Here is a 19,810-nt window from a genome sequence, read left to right on the forward strand (position 1 = left end):
CAGTACCCTTAAGATGGGCCATTGCTGCCTGGAGTATGGCAGGAGAAGATTCATAAATATTGATGCAGAAAAAAGGAATAAACCTTTAGTGAAGGAGTGGGTCCTGTCTATTATGCCCCAGGAGCCTCAATCAAATGGAGTCAAATACAAAAATTTAAAAGCTGAAAGGACTCTCACTCACTCCACAATCTGCTCCTCCTGATGAGGCTGTGAGAGAACGTGCTCCTCATATGCCAGGAAAGCAAAAAGTCCCTCACCTCTAAAATCCAAAGTCTAGCAGAAGACAGCAGGATTTGTGTCTTTAGGTAATGTATTTTTGAAAGAAATGTGGTTTACTGGTGTAGAAGAGCCTTCAAATAAGGGACTGTATGGATCATAGCTGTTTCCATTTGATGGTATTTAAATAACACAAAAAACAATTATTGACAAATTATGGTTTTTAAATAGCTTTGGGTAAGGAAAAAATTATAATCACACTAATTTCATCTATTTGCAAGGAAAAGGCTCCCAGTAAGCACCTCCTTCATAAAGCAGAAAAAATACAGAAAAATTCTGCTGTATCCACTACAATTCAAGTTTTACCACAGAGGCCAACAACAGACAACAAGAGCTGGGCTCAGTAAGTCACTAACTTATTATCTCCCCTGGAGAATAATGCAACTTTCATGTGAAGAAAAGTTAAAGGTCTCGGCAAGAAATTGTTCAGAAATACAATTAGCAGATAATGTAACTGAACAAAAATGTCTTGTGGAAATGAAGGATATAAAACTTCAAATTAACCAGTGTCTGAACTGCCTTTGTTATTGATTACATCTCATACCAGCTTAAACCAGAACAGTTCAACAAGCCCAACCTAGAACTACAGGGACATTCAAGCCATCAAACATGGGGCAACCAAAGTTTCCAGCCAACTGGACCTTAAGGGGAGAAAGGCAAAGCTGCCTGCATATTTTTAATCCAACAGCTGCTATTCAAGATTATTATGTTCTATTGATATTCAAACAATTCTCACTGGTATTCAAGTTATCTACAATTTGTTATATCAGCCCAACCAAGAGAACAGCTGGGGTGCCAGGAAGTGGTATTGGAATGACTGAAGCCTTTACGGATCCTTAGAGGTGGGTATCTTTATACTCCACTATATAGATGTGTATGTGTAAGGAGTTTAGGCTCTTTAAGCTGAGTGCCTGAAGGTATACTCAGTGAAAATGCCTTCAGGCACCAAACCTGTACACATGCATAATTTATTTTTTGCATGAGTGAGTAGTTTCAATATCTCTGGTGTTTGCCAAAGAATCAAAGCATTACAAATTAAAGCAAACTGACTATTCTCATCCCACAACAAAACAGCACAAACATGTCATCTCTCATCTCTGTGGTGATGGGCACTGAATAATCCTCCATTGGTTCTAAAAGCAAGGACCAGCAGTCCAAGGAGAAAAGTATCACAGTTGCTCGAACTGGAACAAAAGTAAAAACTTGGCATTTAAATGCCTCCAATCTCATATGAAAAGCTACTACATACAGTAATCAATAGGTGTCATGTCCCCTCGAAGTGGCAATTTTCTGCACAACCAGACAGGAATATTGTTGCCCACTGGAAACCAAACATGACTGGTGCCTTCAGAGAAAGCCTCACTCCAAAACATTTACCTCTCCATGCTGAAAGTCCTTGAGGTTTTTAAAACCACAGATGGATTAATAAAATTGACCAAAGATGAAGAGGGACTTAAATAGCTTTTTTTTTTTTTTCTAAAACCAATGGCAAAAATCAAAGCGATTAAAATCATTATCTAAGTCAGTTTTAGTTGTTACCACCTCGGGCAAAATACTGCTAGAGCAGAGTTGCAGTTGATTTCCAATTTAGCTGTCAGTATGACAATGGAAGGGTCTGGAAGAGATGAAGGAAGGCATTAATAACAGAAGCAAAGGCAAGAAAGCTTGGTCCGCACCACGGGCACAGAATTTGCATCAGCTTCCCTTGCCTGTCTGACAGCTTGCCTGGCTCAGAGCAAGAATAAAACCAGGAGAGAAAGAGGACAACTGAAAGGGAAGCCAAAAAATAAAGTCATATAGACACACAATCAATAACGAATTTCTTTAAAATTAGTTTAAGCCAAACATTCTCAGGAGAAATGTTTTCAATGACCATGTGACAAAAGCACTTCACAGAGAGCACTACAGACATTTCATGGACAGCAAGTCCTCTCACCTAACCAAGCAGAGCCAGCACGCTGGGAACATTACCAGCAAATCAAATATCCCACTAGATTGGTAAGTGCCACTTCAAGCTGTGGGATGAGTCTACCAAGGACACCCTATGTATCTATACACCATCTGCATTATAGAATCACCTCAGCTGGCTTTGCCCAGTTCAATAAAATGTACTCAATGTGACAACAGCAATATTTGCAAGGGGCTGGAGGAGAGAAGGCAATAACTACATCAATACCAAGAAATTAATTTTGCCCAAGGCAGTCTGCTTATTTTACAAGATACCTTGCAACAAGAGTAGTGTGCCAGTCACGTCAACAGCACAGACACATCAGCCACAGGGCATTTAGCCAACCAGGCTGGACCAGCAAGTAATGTGGACAGGAAAAAATAAAACCAACACAAATATACAGCATGAGGCTGTTATGAAACCCTGACAAGAGCAGTCCAAATCTAAAAAACCCCCACACAACAACAACAACAACAAAATCCCCATAGGACAGAAGCTAAAAATAAGCTTTGGCAATACTATTTTTCATCAGCTCTTCTTCTGGGTCTGAAAGGGAGGAGCTTGCAGCAAGCAATACCTACCATCACTTTGGATTCAGGATTACAAACAGTTCAACTCATCAATTCCCAACAGTTCACTTGCAGCTTGAGCAAAACTTTAATTTTTCTGGGAAGCAAGAGTGAGAAACTTTTACAACTCTAAAAATATCATGGAGTGACAAACTGGAAGGCTGGGTCCTTCACAGAAGCTGATGCTCCTGGCTCTTCTCACACACGTGGGGTTGCTCTGGTGGTACAAGCAGCTGTTCCCCTGCCCAGTAGCAGACGTGCCCTGTGAGCTGTGTGTCAAGACACTGCAGGTAGGACCTATTAGCCATTCTGGGAACAAGGGAGGAACTTCTCTTTGCAGGAAAGACTGGCAAGTTGCCCACTCCATTTTTGCTGGACCCTTCAGTGCTTTAGGTTGATCAAAAGTAGGCATTTATGATTTATGAAGCCCTTACAAAAGGGCAGGAAGGATTTTGGTGTTTGTCATCCCATCTCAACTTGTGGATAGCACCCCATAGAGGCAGAGGAACTGAAAAAGGGACCAGTTTCTAGAGATAACCAAAACACAGGAAACAATTAGTGAACCATCTGAGCCTACTGAAAGAGGTGGACAAATTAAGTCTCTGCACTCTCACGTTCCCTTCACACGTACGTTTGACCTCCCTTCCAGATGAAGGGAAAAGGTTCCCACAGGACAGGCTGAAAAAATACTAACCTGAGTACATGCAAAGAGAAGCGTTCAATACCACAGGATCCAGTCAGAAGCCTGTCATTAAAGAAGGTGGAGACTTAGCTAGTACTGCACCACATCAGAAGAAAGCTCATGAACTTTCAGTCTTCTACTTTAGAATCTGCCTCACGCCTTTCTCATATGCCTGCATGTCCTGATCAATTAGCTTACGTCAAAGCCTTGTTACACACACAGAGTTTTAATTGATTTACTCAAGTCAGTGAGCAAGGAATAATTACATCTTGGAAAATAAAGCTGGGCAGACTAGGGCAGCCTGTTTCATTGCTATGAGACTTAAAAGTTCAAAACAAAAGCAGATCTGGTTTCATCCCACAGTTTGATTGTGAGCTTCAAACTGCCTGGTGCTCTGAGACACCATGTTAGCTGGGCCTAATCATCAGCCAGCCCACTGATTTTTCCTATCAGTGCAGTCAGGATATTAAGTCTACAAGCACAGCCATGTTCCATATAAAGATATTGTTTACCTGGCAATAAACTTACACTAATCAAAGTAGCAATAGCCTGAATTTATAAAGTGTGAGCTGTTCTCAGTACATGGTAAAACAGAAAGACATCCTATAGCATATTGTATATCTGAATACTTATTAGAAAATGCACATAAAATTAACATTTCCATACTTTATGGTGGTATTAGGGTCAAAAAATGATGCTGACACCTTTAAAGACTTTATTCCCACCATATGTATCAAGGTACTAACCTTCCTTCAAGACTTTTGAGTCAATCTTATCTTTGCAGGTAAAGATATAATGTAAATAAAGGAGAGATAAAGGTGGAGTAAAGGAAGGAGAGTGAATTTTGTGCCGCTGGTACTGTAATTCTCAAAACCAAATTTTGAAGCACAAACATAATACAGAACTAGAGAAGTGGCAGCTGCCTTCAAGGCCACTCAGCACATTGTAAAATTTCATGCCAGACTGTTCCAGTTGCAGCATCTTCTAGGTGATCTCTGAAGATACAACCTGAACACAAGATTCTGCTACCTTTTATTCACGAACAGGGTTTCTGCTGATTATCAAGATTGGATTTCAGGATCCAAATCTATTTATCTTTTATACTTCAGTGTCTATTAAAATCACCAGAACTATTGTAGCAATTTGTCCTGCACACACAAATCCCACATCACAGAATCAAGTCTCAGTACAAATTGTAAGATTTATTCTAGCTACCTTCAGGCTGATTTTAAAACACAACATTAATTCAACACACAGGTACTACTTCTGAAGAAAAAAAAGAAAAAAAGAAAAAAAAAAAAGAAGACTCAGCATTCAAAATACTCACCACAACAGCAGTCAGCACCATGAAATGGAAAGCGTATCACGCTCCCACCGAGGATATTACCCAGCAAGACTGATACAATGCAGCACAAGCTGTGTTTCAATCTAACTAGACAAGGCAGTACTGGTTCAAGTTCTGCTCCTGATAAGGTGTCACTCACACAAACACAGATAAGCTGACTCTCTCACTTGTAAAGTTATTCAAGCTCATGTCCCATGCACAGCGATAGTTTATTTTAAATGTTTAAAGCAGTAAGAAAAACAGTAATTAAGAGATCCTACCAAGGAGGCCAAAGCACTTTACGAAAAGACACAAAAGAATAGGGTGTTCCACACATAGTGTAATAATTTGCTGAGGAATTAACAGCAACATTTTCAACAACTTTATGAAAGAAGAGTAATGCATTATGTTCTCTTAAAGACAGAGGTACTACCATGACAAAAAGCTCATTCCTACACATCTGAATGAGAGGGGGGAAGAGTGTGCTATGTTTTGTTGATTTTTTTTTTCTTTTTATAATCCTTTTGTTATGCACTCATCCTTCTTCTCACACAGCCAATTTCTGCTTTTGAAATATGTTTAATGGAAGAATTTATGATAGTGGGAACATAAGATGACAGGACTATGTGACATTCACTGATATGCGGCAAAACCAGAGAGTTAAGAGTTTTTGGGTAAACAAAACGCAGAGTTGCCTGGCACCTTGCAGGACAGATGGTCAAGGGTTTTTTGCAGTGTTTTAGGCTGTCAGGGCTCTGTGCTTGCACTACAGCCCGGTATTACTGCTGAGAGTTTCAAAGACATGGCTGTTGGGGATTCTCTGGTTTCAATACTACTGCAGAAGTTAGCTCTGTTTATGCCACTGGGAAATACAAGTGTCTAAATTTTCTTTCAAACTCCTTTACCAGTGAAAGCAAAATTTGATCTCCAAATCCTAAATAATTAGATCCCATAAGTATTCAGGTAAGACTGGTAGAAGTGCACATGTTGAATAGAATGGAAATTCACGTGTGTCCTCACAGGACCTTCAACACACTTGTCTATGTACTCACCCTCTCTGTGACAGAGTTCCCCAGCTTTTAAAAAAATAAATGATATCAAACAGTAATTCCAGAATTCACTTTCACGGATCACAAGGCTCACTGACTCTAGTGCAGTATGTAGGTTTTCCTATGTCTCTACCTGGTGCAGGTCCAGTACAGACTTTTTTAACATGGTAAATGAAGAGGCAGACTCTAGGAAACTAAAGCATAGAAGGAAGATGATTTGAAAGCTTCACTTAAACAAATAGCTTCATTCTTGGGTGTTTGAACCAATACACACAGAACATAAATTTTAATAAGAAACACAAAGATACTCTCAGTTTAGTACACTGAAGAGGTGAAAAATCAGACTAGATGACAGAATTTGTTTAGATCCTCAAGCTCTGAGTGACCAGACCACTACTTGTGACATAGGTCTGGGGCTGCCTTTTTCTATTTTCTATACAAGTACTGAACTTTTATTATTATTATTATTATTTTTTATTTTATTTTATTTGTATGCACAGTTCTGTGTCTATTGATCATAAGTTCAGTCTCTCCTGCCACTTTACAATTTGGGTGCTTTTCTAACAATCTAAAAAACAACCATTTGGTGGAAAAGCTACTCAGACAATGACCTAAGTGATAAATTATGCCCATAATGTCCCTTCTTCCATTATTTTTTTGTCAGCTACTCCGTGCTCTCCAGAATGCTTTCAAAGTTCATTTTCTATCACTCAAAGTTTCACAGGATTTGCTTTCCCCTACAAGTCCATCACCCTTTTTCCCCTTTGCATTCTCATCTGAGCATCTCTCCCTCCTTCCACAATTTACAAAGCACTTTAAAGTTGTTACTCCCAACATCGCAGAAGTCACGCGATAGAAATTCTTCCCAAAGACACAATTATAGAAAAAAAACTTGAAAACTGCTTTCTGCACTGATAAAAATCAGTGAAAGAGGAAAAATGAGAAGAGAGGAAAGGAAGAGGAGAAGGAGGGGAAAGGAAGAGGAGAAGGAGAAGACAAAAAAAACCAACCCCCAAACAAACAAAACCCGCAAACCCTTCTTCCAGCCAAAGAAACACTTCCCAGTGGCCAAGTAACACAATCCTGTAATCTCAGCAGGACAGACGCCAATCCAACTTCAACATTAAAGTGGACTTATTGCTTTATCAGCCTCCTTCGTCAGAAAGAATCCTAACACTGGGGTAGCAGAGAGATGGGTCACACTTCATCCCAGAAATCTTTTCTCAGGTCCTGGAACTGGCATCACAGCCTTTCTGCTGCTGCAGCCTTCCCATTAGATGATGAAGAGACTCGCTATTTGATCCCTTTTGACTTATTTCACTTTTACTCCCTTTTATTCCACCAAGATAAATTAAAAAAGTAAAAAAAAAAACCCAAACCAAAAAACATGCTTTCTTCAGAAAGCAAACACAGGGCAGAGAGGGCAGAAAGGAGAAGATGAACAGCAAATCAAAGTCCTTCCAGTTCTCCTCACCCAGTCACTTGAAAACAGTTAGCTATTTTTGGCAGGCTCTGAACATTCAGTCACTGGTATGCAAGACGAGAAGCAAACGTAAAGTAGAGCACATGACAGACCTGCACTGATTGTACATCAGTATGGTTGCAGAGACCTTTCTCTTATTTACAGTTAGAAGAAACATTACTTCAACATCTGCAGCAGGGGTAGAAGGGGGGCAGAAGGGAATATCTGCTCTACATGGTGGTCTCAAGCAATTACAAATCATTATTCTCTCAGGAAATGCATGAGCCTGCAATTTCCACAAATATTACCACTCCCCCAAATACCACATCTTTATTTCACTAGAAAAGAGACTTTCACGGTTCAGGTATTCAAGCTCTGCACCCCATAAGAAGTGACAATGGCTTGCAGTGGCAATTGACTCCATCAGAGTCCCTTATTCTCTTGCAGCACTTGGAGGAACAAAGCATAAGTGACAGCAGTTTGGAGCACTGTGTATAATTACAACTTAAAAATTTAACGTTTTCAAGTCAGCACTGCAGGACAGCTTGGCCAGATTGAGATATAAGAGCAACATAAGAATTGTTTAAGTCTACTGAATATGAAAGATAGCTGTACAGAAATTCACAGCAGATGTAAAATCCAATGAAAAAATGTTTCTATGTAAGCAATTTGACAGCACATTGACAATGTGTGGAAATAAATCCAGCCTAAGCTACTGGAACTAGCATTGCAGCCAACACCAGTGAGCTGCAAAGAGATACGACAAAAAAGAAAAGGTACCTACCACCTTCTGAGGTTTTGATAACTCCTGAAAAAATGGCTGAAGAAACAAAATCAGGAGGAAGCTCTCTCTCCACTTGTGTGTCTGCTGGACAGGTAAGACAATATTTGAGGCCAGGCACAAGCACGAAGTGTTGCAGATCACTTGAACACAGTGCTCCCTTCTCCCAGCTGTCCTCCCTGTCCCTCTCCAGTTAAGCCTTCCTTTCTGGTTCTTTCATACTTTCTTTTCATGGTATCTTTCTCACTTCCCAAAAAAAATAATAAAAAAAAAAAAAAGAGGAAAAAGTCAGCACCAACAGAAGTGGCAGAACTCTGAGGATTCAATACACAAAATGAACAGAGCGTCAAACCAAACCAGGTCGGTGCTCATCGCCACCAGGCTCACCACTACAGGGGAAAACTGTTCATAACTCCCAAAATTCTGTAATTATATTAACTGTGTGAAGACAACCTGTGTGAACCTCCTGGAACTGGAGAGGTCACAGTCCTCACCTCTCTCTTCCGCCCGAGGAGCTGGTGTCCCCGCTGAAAGCGCTGGCGCAACACAAACGGCCGCCTTCCTCCAGGAGAAAGAGGGAATTTCGCCTTTAACTCCTTCCCCTCGGCCCATTGTAAGGAGCAGTGCGATGAGCAGGTCACCTTCCTCGTCAGGAGCTGAGCCTGAGCCCTCTCCTGTCCCCAGCCCCTCGCACCGTGCTGCCCAGGCACCTCCAGCAGACGCCTCTGTGAGGTGAGGCGGGAGCCGCCCTGCGCCGGTCCCAGCCGGTTCTGGCCGGTCCCGGCTGGTTCCAGCCCGTCGTGGCCGGTTCCCCACAGCCCCACTGCGGAACAGGTGGTGCTGATGGCACCTCAGGGAAAGCACGTCGAAGACAGGGAAAAACGCTGCCCGGCAGTGAGGAGTGAGGGTGAAACCTGTGAGAAACAGCCCCCGGGAGGCAGAGTCCTGGGGGAGCAGGCGGAGGACGCCGGGCCAGGGCAGGCGAATGTTTCCTGAGGGAATCACAGCTCATGGAGAGCCCTCAGTGGAGAAGGTGATCCTAAAGGACTGCAAGCTCACGGGAGGGACCCACACTGGGGCAGGTGAAAAGTGTGAGGAGCAAGGAGTGGCAGAGAAGAACTCCTGTGGACTGACCACAGCCCCCTTTCCCTACCCCTGCTGGGGTAGGGAAGAGGCACAGGCATTGGGATTGAAGGAGTGAAGTTGACCCTGGAGAAAAGGAAGGGGAGTGGGGAAAGTGTTTTAGTTTTTTGTCTTCCTTTCTCACCATCCAACTCTATTTTAATCAGCAGTAAAGTAGTTCTTCCCAAGTTGAGGTTGTTTTGACATTATGGTAATGAGTAAATGATCTCCCTGTCTTTGTCATCTTGACCCATGAGCTTTTCCATCTCATTTTCTACCCGTCTTGTTGAGAAGGGTGAACAATAGATGACCTGGATGGGTGTCTGGCAGGTGACAAAGGTCAACCCACCACACAAATATTTTCCCTCTTGGAACAGTAGGTTTTAAGGGGATGGTGGAGGAAGAAGACAAGAAAAATCATCACCTGGGTACTACCATAATTGTTGATGAAATCCCACATCTGTGTTGCCAGTTTCAGTTGTTGAAGCCTACATGAACAAGGAGACAGAAGCCCACCAAAGTGGTACAGCAATGCCACTGGTATCCCTGTGCTGGCATCCAAGAGTGATACACAGAGGTGAAACAGTCACTTTTCAAAAGCCAGCACATGCATGTGGACCACTCAGGTCAGATGAGAATTACATGAAGTGTAAATTTCATCTGATCTCACCAAGTCAAAAGAAAATTGTCATAAATCGGGTGGTAACTAAAAGCACACATAGCAAAAATACCATCTACTAGTTAAACAATTTGTTCTTAAAGCAACCAACAAAGCCTTATATCAATTATGTTAAGCCTCAGCTGAAAAGCATCTACAGACTGACTTGGGCCACAGCACAAAGTAATCTCTATAAATACACCTTCATTTCAGCTACAATCACAGCCACAGCATCAAAGGTAATGAAGTTCACTAGTTCAGACGTAGTCAATCTTGAACAGTGTACACATGATGCAACACAGACCAATGGCAGTTCAATTGCTATTTCAGGAATATCTTTTTCCCACTTTATTTCAGTCCCTCTGCTCCCTCCCACCTCAGAGTGATGCTCTAATTATTCAAACAACGTAAGCAGCATTCTATCCATGCCAGCCCTTTCCTCCTCTAGCACTGACCTTGCCTTATACATCACTCTCACAAAACTAATTAAGTGGAGAACAGTCTCACTTTACACTCTCTTCATGAAAAGAACTGGATTGTTACCTGCCTGAGGGTGCAATTCAAATTATTTTCGCATTCATTTATCTCAGCAAAACAATACAAATATTGAGCAAGAAACTAGACCAGACAATTCAAAGAAAGTCTTTATCCAAGTTACTACACAAAAAAAAATAAAAGCATGATTGTAAATAACATGCTCCTTTAGTTTTTTCACTTTTGATTGTAAATAACATGCTCCTTTAGTTTTTTCACTTTTGATTGTAAATAACATGCTCCTTTAGTTTTTTCACTTTTGATTGTAAATAACATGCTCCTTTAGTTTTTTCACTTTTGATTGTAAATAACATGCTCCTTTAGTTTTTTCACTTTTGATTATAAATAACATGCTCCTTTAGTTTTTTCACTTTTTTTTTTAACATGTGGCTTTGCACATAAGCTTGGCTAAGACATGGTTTGGGAAAAGTGGGGCATGTTTTTAGGCTAGCAGACATAGTTGAAAGAAACAAAAGAATTTGGGGCACACAGAAACTAAAGCCAGGCTTAAATAAAAGGGATCCAAAGTGGCTAAGAAAGCTTCAGTCCCACAAAACAGATCTGAAACTGCTGAATCCATAAAAGCATCCACAACCAAATCATACAAAACCCATGAACCTCTAATTTCCAGGCAATCAACAGCAGTTCCTCTCCAATACACGTTCATGCACAAAGATCTTGGTCTAAAAATATTTAGCTGTAGGTCATCTAGGATGGGAAGATTGTCCTCCCAGATTTACAGATGTTTAGTTTGTACACAGGATTGACTGCACGTCTAGATTCACAGGGGATTTTATCAAAGCATGGATTCACTGCTTGCAGGGAAGAGTCTGAGGAAAAGGATTTGTCTTTGCTCCCAAGGAAGTGGTTTGTATAACTCTGTAGCCATCTCTTTTCCTAAACACACTATAGTAATAACACACCGAGGAACAGAGGAGGAAAATTAACATTCATTTGACCCAAGACTACACTGCAGCACAGAATTCCCAAAGCATGGGGGTAACACCAGTGCCCTGCAGGAAATCACAGCAAATTGCACAGATATATTCAATGACAAGTCTCCAGCATATCCCAGACCAGGGATGCCAGAAGGCTGAGCCATACAAATTTTTATGCCTCTGCTATGGATGCTGGTACTCACCCCGTTGAATCCCCTTGCAATGCTCTGTGGGGCTACTCTACCCCAGGCTTCATCTGCCTTGGAGTTTTTCCTTTGAAGATGAGATCTGACATCTGCCAAGAAGCAACTATTATAAAAGTTTTCCCCTAGAACCAAAAAAGTTTACCATCTTTTACAACCTTTGGAATAACAGGAGCTCTTTGCCATGGACAGCAGCCATACGAGAACCAACAATATCACAAAACCCAACAGCTGGAGCTTGTCTCTGAAAATGCTGCTTTACTGGGGGTTCCTTCATCTAACACTGAAAACCATTACAGAGCATCAGCACAAACCTGCTGGCATCTTGATTTCAAAGGCCATTTCCATTTTTTAATTGCTTGTGTTTTACCAGCAGATGTCAGAGACCACTACCTTGGGATTTAGAGGGAATGATGTTTCTTTTATAAATGTATCTTCACAGAGTTACTGTAGTTTGTGGAACCAAAACCAGTCAGAGATAATGAGTCATAACAGGAGGTAGTTACTGTAAATATTCCAAGCATGGGCACATTAACAACCACCCACTAATCAGAGGCAATGCCACAGGCAGACACAGAGAACTCCCACTGGTGTCAATGGGAACTTTGAATGGATCAGGACCTCAGCCAAGATCTGAGTATCTATTGTAACCTGCAGCATTAATATCCAGGATGGGGTGGGGCATGCTTCAGATTCTGGCTGCCGCTTTCCAGCGGGTGATGCAGGCATCTATTCAATGTGGATCTGCAATCTTGAATTTCAAACAGGAGACAAAGACATTTGTGAAATGAACAAAATAAAACCACTGAGTTTAACTACTCATTATTTGGCATCATTAAACATTAATCGTATAAACACAAGCTCTGATGTGTAAGTCAATAGAACCAATTGACCACAATAAGACCCAATCCACTGCTGACAAACATCTGCATGAACAGGACTCAAGTTCATGTGCCAAACTGCCGCTATTGGTGAAGCTTCCTGGGACTTTTTGTCTGGGCTGCAAAAGAATCTGCACACAAACTTCTGACAAAAAGGCAAAGAAATGTCTTGTCTCACACCTGAGCTGGCCAAGCAGCAGATTAAGGTGCTAGCACCATGCTCCCTTCCCCCTTCTCACACAGTTCTGCACTTGCTGCTAATTTTGATTCAGTGGACTCAGACCAAGACGTGGTCAGCTTACATGTTGCCACTGCACTGCTCTTCTTCAGTCCCTGAAGAAAGTTACTTTCTCATGATTCAGTTCTATAGGAATAACTGTTGAGATCAGTGTCTTTATTTTTGTCAGCTTTTCTACAGACCTTTCAATCATAAGGTGCATTATACTATATTCCCATAAAGCCAGGAAAAGCAGTAATAGATACCTCAAAATTCTGAGTTCTATTTTTTCTACCAAGTACTTTCATTAAGTGCTTTGTTTTCTGCTGACACTAAATTAGAATAGTACCTATACTTCCAAAGTCCTCACCCTTACTGTCACTATTTCAATACACTCTTCTCAAATTAGAAGCTATCAGCTTCAAAAATACTCCTCCTGTTTTGCTTTCTGGAGAAGAAACTATACTCTGCATTTTCTCACTGCTTGTGTCTGAGGTTATCAGACTTCTGGGCAAAGCTATCAAAGTTTCTTGCAGTGAGAGCACAGTGACAGGAAAACTGTCCCTGCATCTGCCTTGATGGGGAAGGCAACAGCACATAATCCAGTTGGTAACAAAAACCACAAATCCTCGTATTGCATTCTCTGTGGTCAGTGGGAAAGTCAGAAGAGAGACGGGAACTCACCCTGTGCTTGGAAACCACCAACACAGCTGAGACAAGGCAGCTGTCTAAAACAAGCCACTTGCTACCACAAACAGCCCCCACTCTGGAGGAGCCTCACTTCCAACCTACCTCTGTGAGGCAGCTTGGAGGATATCTGGGCTCATGGTATCTTGCAGCTCTCTAACACACCATTCAAAAAGAAAATAATAAATGCCATTATTTTATACCTTCACAACTAATACAGTGTTTTGCAGAAAGTAAAGGTGAAAAATTCTAATGTGATTATGTAAATCCATAAGCTTTATTTAGATTGGGACTGTGAATTCTCAAACCATCCTCAGACAGTTTTAAAAACAGCCATATATCAAACAAAACAGTCACCACTGGGTTTTCTAGGCAGGATTTAAGAGTGAGGCAAATAAACTCTGAAGCGAGCAGTTACTTTTTATCTACAGAAAAGATGTTAAAAAAACAACCCCCCCAAAACAAACTCTTTATTTTAAAAAACAAACAAAAAAACCCAACCACTATTTCTTTAAAAATAGATTTTGATACTTCCATTACATCCGTACAACTTCGCTGACAGCACCACAGGCTTTACCAGAGAGGGTAATCTACCTGAAAATACCCATTGCCAGACGACTTGCCCTGAATTGTACCAATTCCTACCAAAACACATCACCTTTCAGATTTCTGTATAAATCAGGCTTTTCTACAAAGAGCTACCCCAAAACTAGTTGTAAAAAGTGCCATTTAACAACTTACATGAAGCAGCTCCTTACATTAGGGCTGAGTAAGTCCCTCCCAAGTTCTGTCAAGAACTACAGTAAAGTCTCCTTTCACCTACAACCCTGTGATACCTAAGAAAGCTTCAGGAGTGAGAAAAGCTGACACTGTTCTCACTAACAAATTACTCCACATATATTACGCAGTTATAGCCCCGGGACATCTGCATTTACAGCAGGTATTAAAATTACATTGCCTGTCTTTCAGAATGTGGGGTACATTAACATATCACCACAACCAGCTACTTGTGAACCCACTGTTCTTTGAAAAGGTGGTTAACTAACTCAAAAACATACAGGCTTCTGCCAGGACCAAAGTTATAACCAGTGCCACGGTACAGCTGAAGAAATATGCAGGAAATGGTATCCCATCTTTTCCAGACAAATTACTATTTCAGCATGTATTAAAAAAAAAAAAAACCACAACAAACAACAAAACCAAAACTTCCAACCCCCAAAGCAAACAAACAAACCCCAAAAACCCCCACAAAACAGTCTGTATTTACTATGGTTAGATCCAAACTAAATATTCCCATTAAGAGCAATATTATTCATAATCGCCAAAAAGAAAATTGAGGTGATTCAGAGGAAAACATATTTCCTGTTTCAGTCTGACAGAAGGAGGCCATAGAGCATATACATTTACCAGTAAATACTACTCCTTACCACTGTATCTGGACCCTTTTTAAAGCATATTTCACAGACTGTAGCCAACACTGACTTTTCTACAGCAGTACCAAACCACCTCATACATGTACCAGCTCCTCCTGCTGCATCTAAAACTGCCTCTTTACTTTGTGAGAACGGAGAAAGTTTTATACAAGCTCCAAGAAAGTACTAGTGTCTCATGGAAACAGAGAGTATGAGGATCAACTGTTTTTCTTGGGATTCTCAGAAAATACACCTTCTGGTACAATATCACCACAAGAATCAAAGCCTTGTGTGTTTAAGTCATTACTAACTCATTAACAGCAGATAAAAATGCCTTTGCCCCAGTGTTTTGAAACACACATGTTCCCAAACCTATACACAGGCAATTTCAAATGAGAAATTAATACATCATTAAGACCTGTAATCATAGCACAAAACAGAGTATGTAAATCTGATTTTAAAAACAAGCTCTCACACAAGTATGGCACAAGTGGGACAAATTCTTCGTGTGTAAGGTTATAACACAGTTCTAAATCATGCAACATAAATGCTCAGAAAGGCGGGAACCTTTTGTTCTGCATTGCTTAATAAATTATTAAAAGACCATCTTAGTGACAAAGGCCACCATAAAAAAAAAAGTTAAGTAAAATAATGTAAAGACAAGAGAAATTTCTTTAGAAAAAGTAAAGTTTTGCAATGCATCTGGGTGGTGAACTTTGTTGTTGTGAAAAGGAATTTTTTTTTTCAGAAATCAGACAAAAACACTCAGGCTTGGACCATAAGACATACCATGGTGAGAGCTGGGAAGACAGTGTCAGGGGAAAAAAAGAAAATAAAGAAAACCCAAAACAAACAGGGTCTCAAAAATCTAGCGTTAAACTTTCAAAATCAAGAAACCAAAAAGTTCTGAAAAAATAACAGAAAGAACGGATCATTTTGATTCGGCCTCTCAGGCTGCTAAGAAAGTAAACGGCATGAAAGTGCTCAATACGTTTTATAAAACTAGCAAATAAGAAATGTTTTCTTCCTCTTTCAGGGAGGCCAAGAGCTTATCCTGCACCTGGCATCCCACCAACACCAGCCTACCACACAGAAGGACGTTTGAGAAAATACACAGATTTATCTACAAATACACAGAAAAACTACTTATTAACAGCGAAGCTCAGTGCACGCACACCAGCTACTTATGGCTTGTACTCCCTACAAGCCCGGGCGTAGGAAACACCGCAGGGCGGGCTGAACAGGGGTGCGCAGCCCCCCAGGGCGGGGAGCGGAACCACCTGTGCATGCAGCGGGCACTCTGGCCCCCCCGGGCATGCACCCCCGGAGCGGGCAGCCTGCATGCACCCCGCCGCGGGGCTCCGTACCCCCCTCCAGGCATGCACCCCACTCCCCACCCGCCCCACCGGGACCGGGGTAGGGGCAGTCCCCGCCTTGCCCAGCCCCGGCTGGGGGGTCCGCATGCAGCCCCCCGCCCCTCGGCACCAGCATCTCCATGGCGATCGCTCCCCGCTCCGCACGCCTGCCCGCAGCACCGATCCCCCGCCCAGCCGGCGGCAGGGCCCCCGGCTCCCCACGGCGGAGGGGCACTTACTTTCGCCCGTGCCGCATTAAGCTCCCCCCGCCCCCTCCCCCGGTGCAGCGCCCCGCACACCGGGCACCGATTTCCCACCCGTGCCCGGGGTCCCCCGAGCTACGGACTTGCACGGGAGCGGGGGCCCCTTCCCAGCCCGCTAAGGTAAGGTCGGGAGGGAGAACGTGCTGTTTATCGGAGCGGCAGCGCCTGCCTTACCCTTGGAAGCATCTTTCTCTTCTTTGGGCTTGATCACCTTCCCGCTCATAGACCCCAGCTTGGGTGGGAAAATCCCCGTGAGAGTCGCGGATTCCGGCTGGACCCAAAGAAAATCTCAGGCGAGTGGGAGGGGGGGATATAACGTGCGTGCGTGTGGGGGATCCTCTACGCCGAAAAGGCAGAAATAACACCAAGAGCAGGGGAGGGGGGAAAAAAAGATCCGGAGCCGGCGAGCTGCCCGCTCCCCGGCGCGGTGCCTCGGAGCCCGGCGCGGTGCCTGCGGGAGCGGGGCGGGGAGCGGGGGGCTCCGGCAGCCGCAGCACCGAGCCCCTGCGCCGCTCGCCGTGCCGGAGACAAAAGCGATTTTCTCTGTGTCTGCCTGGCCCCGGCCCCCTCCTTCCTCCCGCCTCCCCAGCTCTGCCTCACCTCCCGAGGGCCAGGGAAGCGCAGCCGGTCCTGGAAATCTCACCGACCGGAGGGAGGGGGCACTATGAGCTCGGGAGGCGGGGGAGACTCTAGTTGTTTGCTTGTACGTGGGTTTGTTGTTTTGGGTTTTTTTTGTTTGTTTGTTTTGCTTTTTTCTTTTCGCATCCTCCTCTAATAACAATGGAGTGGAGCAGCAGAGCTGCAGCGGCGGATGGAAGGAGGAGGAGGACGCGAGTCCCCGGCACTGCAGAAGAGGCGGCAGGTTCACGCTCGCCGGCAGCAAGAAGAGCTGGAGCCAGAGCTGTCCCCTTCAAACTCCCCCCCCCCTCCCAGGGCCACGCATCTCTTTCCCCCTCACGCAGCCCGGGCTCCCGTGAAACGGTACTGAGGGGGGCAACGCGCACCCCCGCGGCCCTCCAGCCCCGGGACGATGACCCACCGCCAGGCTGGGGGTGGCACAGACCCCCTCTGCCCCCCCACCTCGGAAACCCACTCCCACATCCCACATCGGCGAGGCTCCGGCCCGGCGGCTGTGACCCCCGGCACCGCTCGGTGCCGATCTCGGCAGCCTGTTGCTGCCGTCGCGGGAGTGCGAGGAACCGGGGGAGATTTGGAGGGACCTGGAGGGAAAAGGGGGGACATAGGGCTCCCTCTAACCGGCTAACACGCAGCGCCTGAGCCGTCCCGCTCCCAGTCCCGCTGTTCTGCCCCGAGGTGTGGGACGGGGCTCATTCCCATCCCTGCCTCTCGGGACTCCCCCAAGTGCAGTCGAAGCTCCTGTCACCTCTGCAACAAAACTGCTGCCCCCCACAACCCACCCTCTGCGGGGGCAAAGCTTCCTAAGGCCGGGGCCGCTGTCGGAGGAAGGTGCGCGGCCACCCACCCTCTGCCCCCGGCGAGGAAGGGCAAGGAAAACCCGAGGCAGCCGGCACCCCTTGGAGCCTGCCTCTGCTCGGCAAAGCCTCAAATTAAGCTCTGGGAAGGACGGGCCGAGAAGTGCCTGGGGGAACCCCTCGGTGGGGGAGCCGGACTCCCCCAGGCCCCGCAAAGAGGCCCGTTCGGAGGCGGGGTAGGCGATGGACTTGTCCAACAAGATCAGCCAAGAAACAAGGCCGAGCATCTCCTCGGGGAAAAGCAACGTGCTCAGGCCACGGCCCTTGCCGTGGCTTCTGGACACTCCTCGGCTTAACCTGCCCCCAGGGCAGGAGAGGAGCAACGCACCCGCAAATGCAGCCCCGGCACCGCGGGTCTCCGGCCCGGCCTGGGGCAGCAGTCTCCGGGGCTGCTCGGCCTCTATTTTTAGCGGAGCCGAATTCCTCCCCCTTCACCCTCCCTTCCCTCCAGCCCAGCGCCGGGGACAGCTGAAGGCAGATCGGCTTACCTTGGCCTGCAAGGTCCCAGCTCTGCTCCTTCCCCAGGCAAAATGTGGCCGGGCTGCCAGGAGGCACGACGTGACCTGGGTAAACGAGGCAATGAGCCACAGCTGGCCATAGTCTGGATTAAAGTCTCGTTCCCACCTCACTCAGGTGGTTGTAGATCAGGTGTTATTAGGAAAATCAGGGCTCCTTAAGCTAAGACTGAAGAGCCAAAAACAAAGCTGCCACCTGGAAGACTTGCACTTACTAATTACTTATTTTCCTAAGAAATGCACAAAGCACAAACCAGAACCCCAAGTCCTCAAGTGGGATACCCCCCTGCAGACCTCTGTGCACCTGTCTGCACCATGAACAGCCACTGCTCTCTTTCTAGTACCAAGGGATTGTCCTGGCAGGGTCAGTTTTGCTTCACGAAGATTCAGTAAGCTCTCTGATGATAGTGGACTCAGGGTGTTCTTGATATGAGGTTGTTTTACTTGAACGTTTTCTGCAATTCTTTTTAGACACTGCAGAGACCTGCCAGGAGGATCAAAAATCCAGGCTTTCTCTTGGTTACTTCTCTCCAGTTGAACTTGGATTGCTGAAACCAGAGAGTTGGAAGTGAAGGAGAGGGGAAGGAGAGATTCTGCAGCTCAGCTGAGCCAGTGTTGTCGGCAGGAGCCAGTGGGCCCCAGCAAGCAGATTTCAGCTGTCCAGCACAGCTGACCCTGGTTTTCAAAGGCACTTGGAGTGGTTTTGATGAGTTACAGACAATTCCTGGTTCTGGCCCAGGGTCTTTCTAGCACCAGAAGCCACTGACAAATGCTGTGCTCGGTACCGATAGTGAACTTAACTTACATGAGCAATTCTCACTTTTGCCAGGAGATCTGTTAAATTTTACAGGAGCAGTTATTTATATGGACAAAATAAGGCCTCTACCCTCAAACTTAATGTCAGAAGGATGCAGCAACTCAGCACGTTGCAGAGGAACTGCATGTACTGGTGGGCAGAGAGAGCTTACCTACCCTGCTGTTCTGAAACAAGTTCATTTTCCCCCTTACTAGTTTGCAAGGCTTAGAAGCATCAATTAAAATAATAATAAAATGTGATGTTATGCTTGCAAAATAAAAGGGGATTTGTGTGAAGGTTTCTTGCAGCCTGGGTGCAGTTTGCACAGCCTTTACCTTTAAAGCTACCTTGATTGTTCAAGTATTCTAATACAGAGGGTGTTATCTAGGGCTGGGACACTGGTTTACATCTACATATTTCCTCATCAGTTGCTTACTCTGATGTGAGCATCTCTGGATTTGGGGTAAATCACCTAAGGTCTGGCTTTGCATTAAAATTTTATTAACTACCTCACAGATATTGAAACATGAATCTGAACTTTATTATCTCTGTACGTCACTTTCCCAACTTGAGTAGGGAAAATGTGTCACCTTGTTGCTTTACAGCTGTGGTGACAGAATGGATACACAACAAGCTGGATCCGCA

General features: G+C 44.4%; 1 protein-coding gene and 1 long non-coding RNA gene across 6 annotated transcripts in view; one reads left to right on the forward strand and one right to left on the reverse strand.

Moving 5' to 3' along the window:
• FGF13 (fibroblast growth factor 13) overlaps nucleotides 1-16,746 on the reverse strand; it is a 240,710-nt gene extending 223,964 nt beyond the window's left edge. Inside the window, exon 1 of one of the 5 annotated variants that reach the window (XM_051630235.1) lies at nucleotides 16,536-16,746. In XM_051630235.1, the coding sequence (XP_051486195.1) occupies nucleotides 16,536-16,584 (49 nt within the window). In that variant the 5' untranslated portion in view covers nucleotides 16,585-16,746. Of the gene's footprint in view, nucleotides 1-3,487; nucleotides 3,509-16,228; nucleotides 16,308-16,535 lie in introns of those variants that run through there. The other 4 variants (XM_051630228.1, XM_051630231.1, XM_051630232.1 and 1 more) reach the window with 4 other exon arrangements.
• Nucleotides 16,747-17,066: 320 nt separating this feature from the next.
• LOC127389586 (uncharacterized) lies at nucleotides 17,067-19,446 on the forward strand. Its single transcript, XR_007890666.1, has 2 exons — nucleotides 17,067-17,342; nucleotides 18,841-19,446. It is a non-coding gene; the product is annotated as an uncharacterized LOC127389586 (long non-coding RNA).
• Nucleotides 19,447-19,810: the final 364 nt, after the last annotated feature.

Source organism: Apus apus, chromosome 12 (assembly GCF_020740795.1).
Source record: "Apus apus isolate bApuApu2 chromosome 12, bApuApu2.pri.cur, whole genome shotgun sequence".
Lineage (NCBI taxonomy): Eukaryota > Metazoa > Chordata > Aves > Apodiformes > Apodidae > Apus > Apus apus.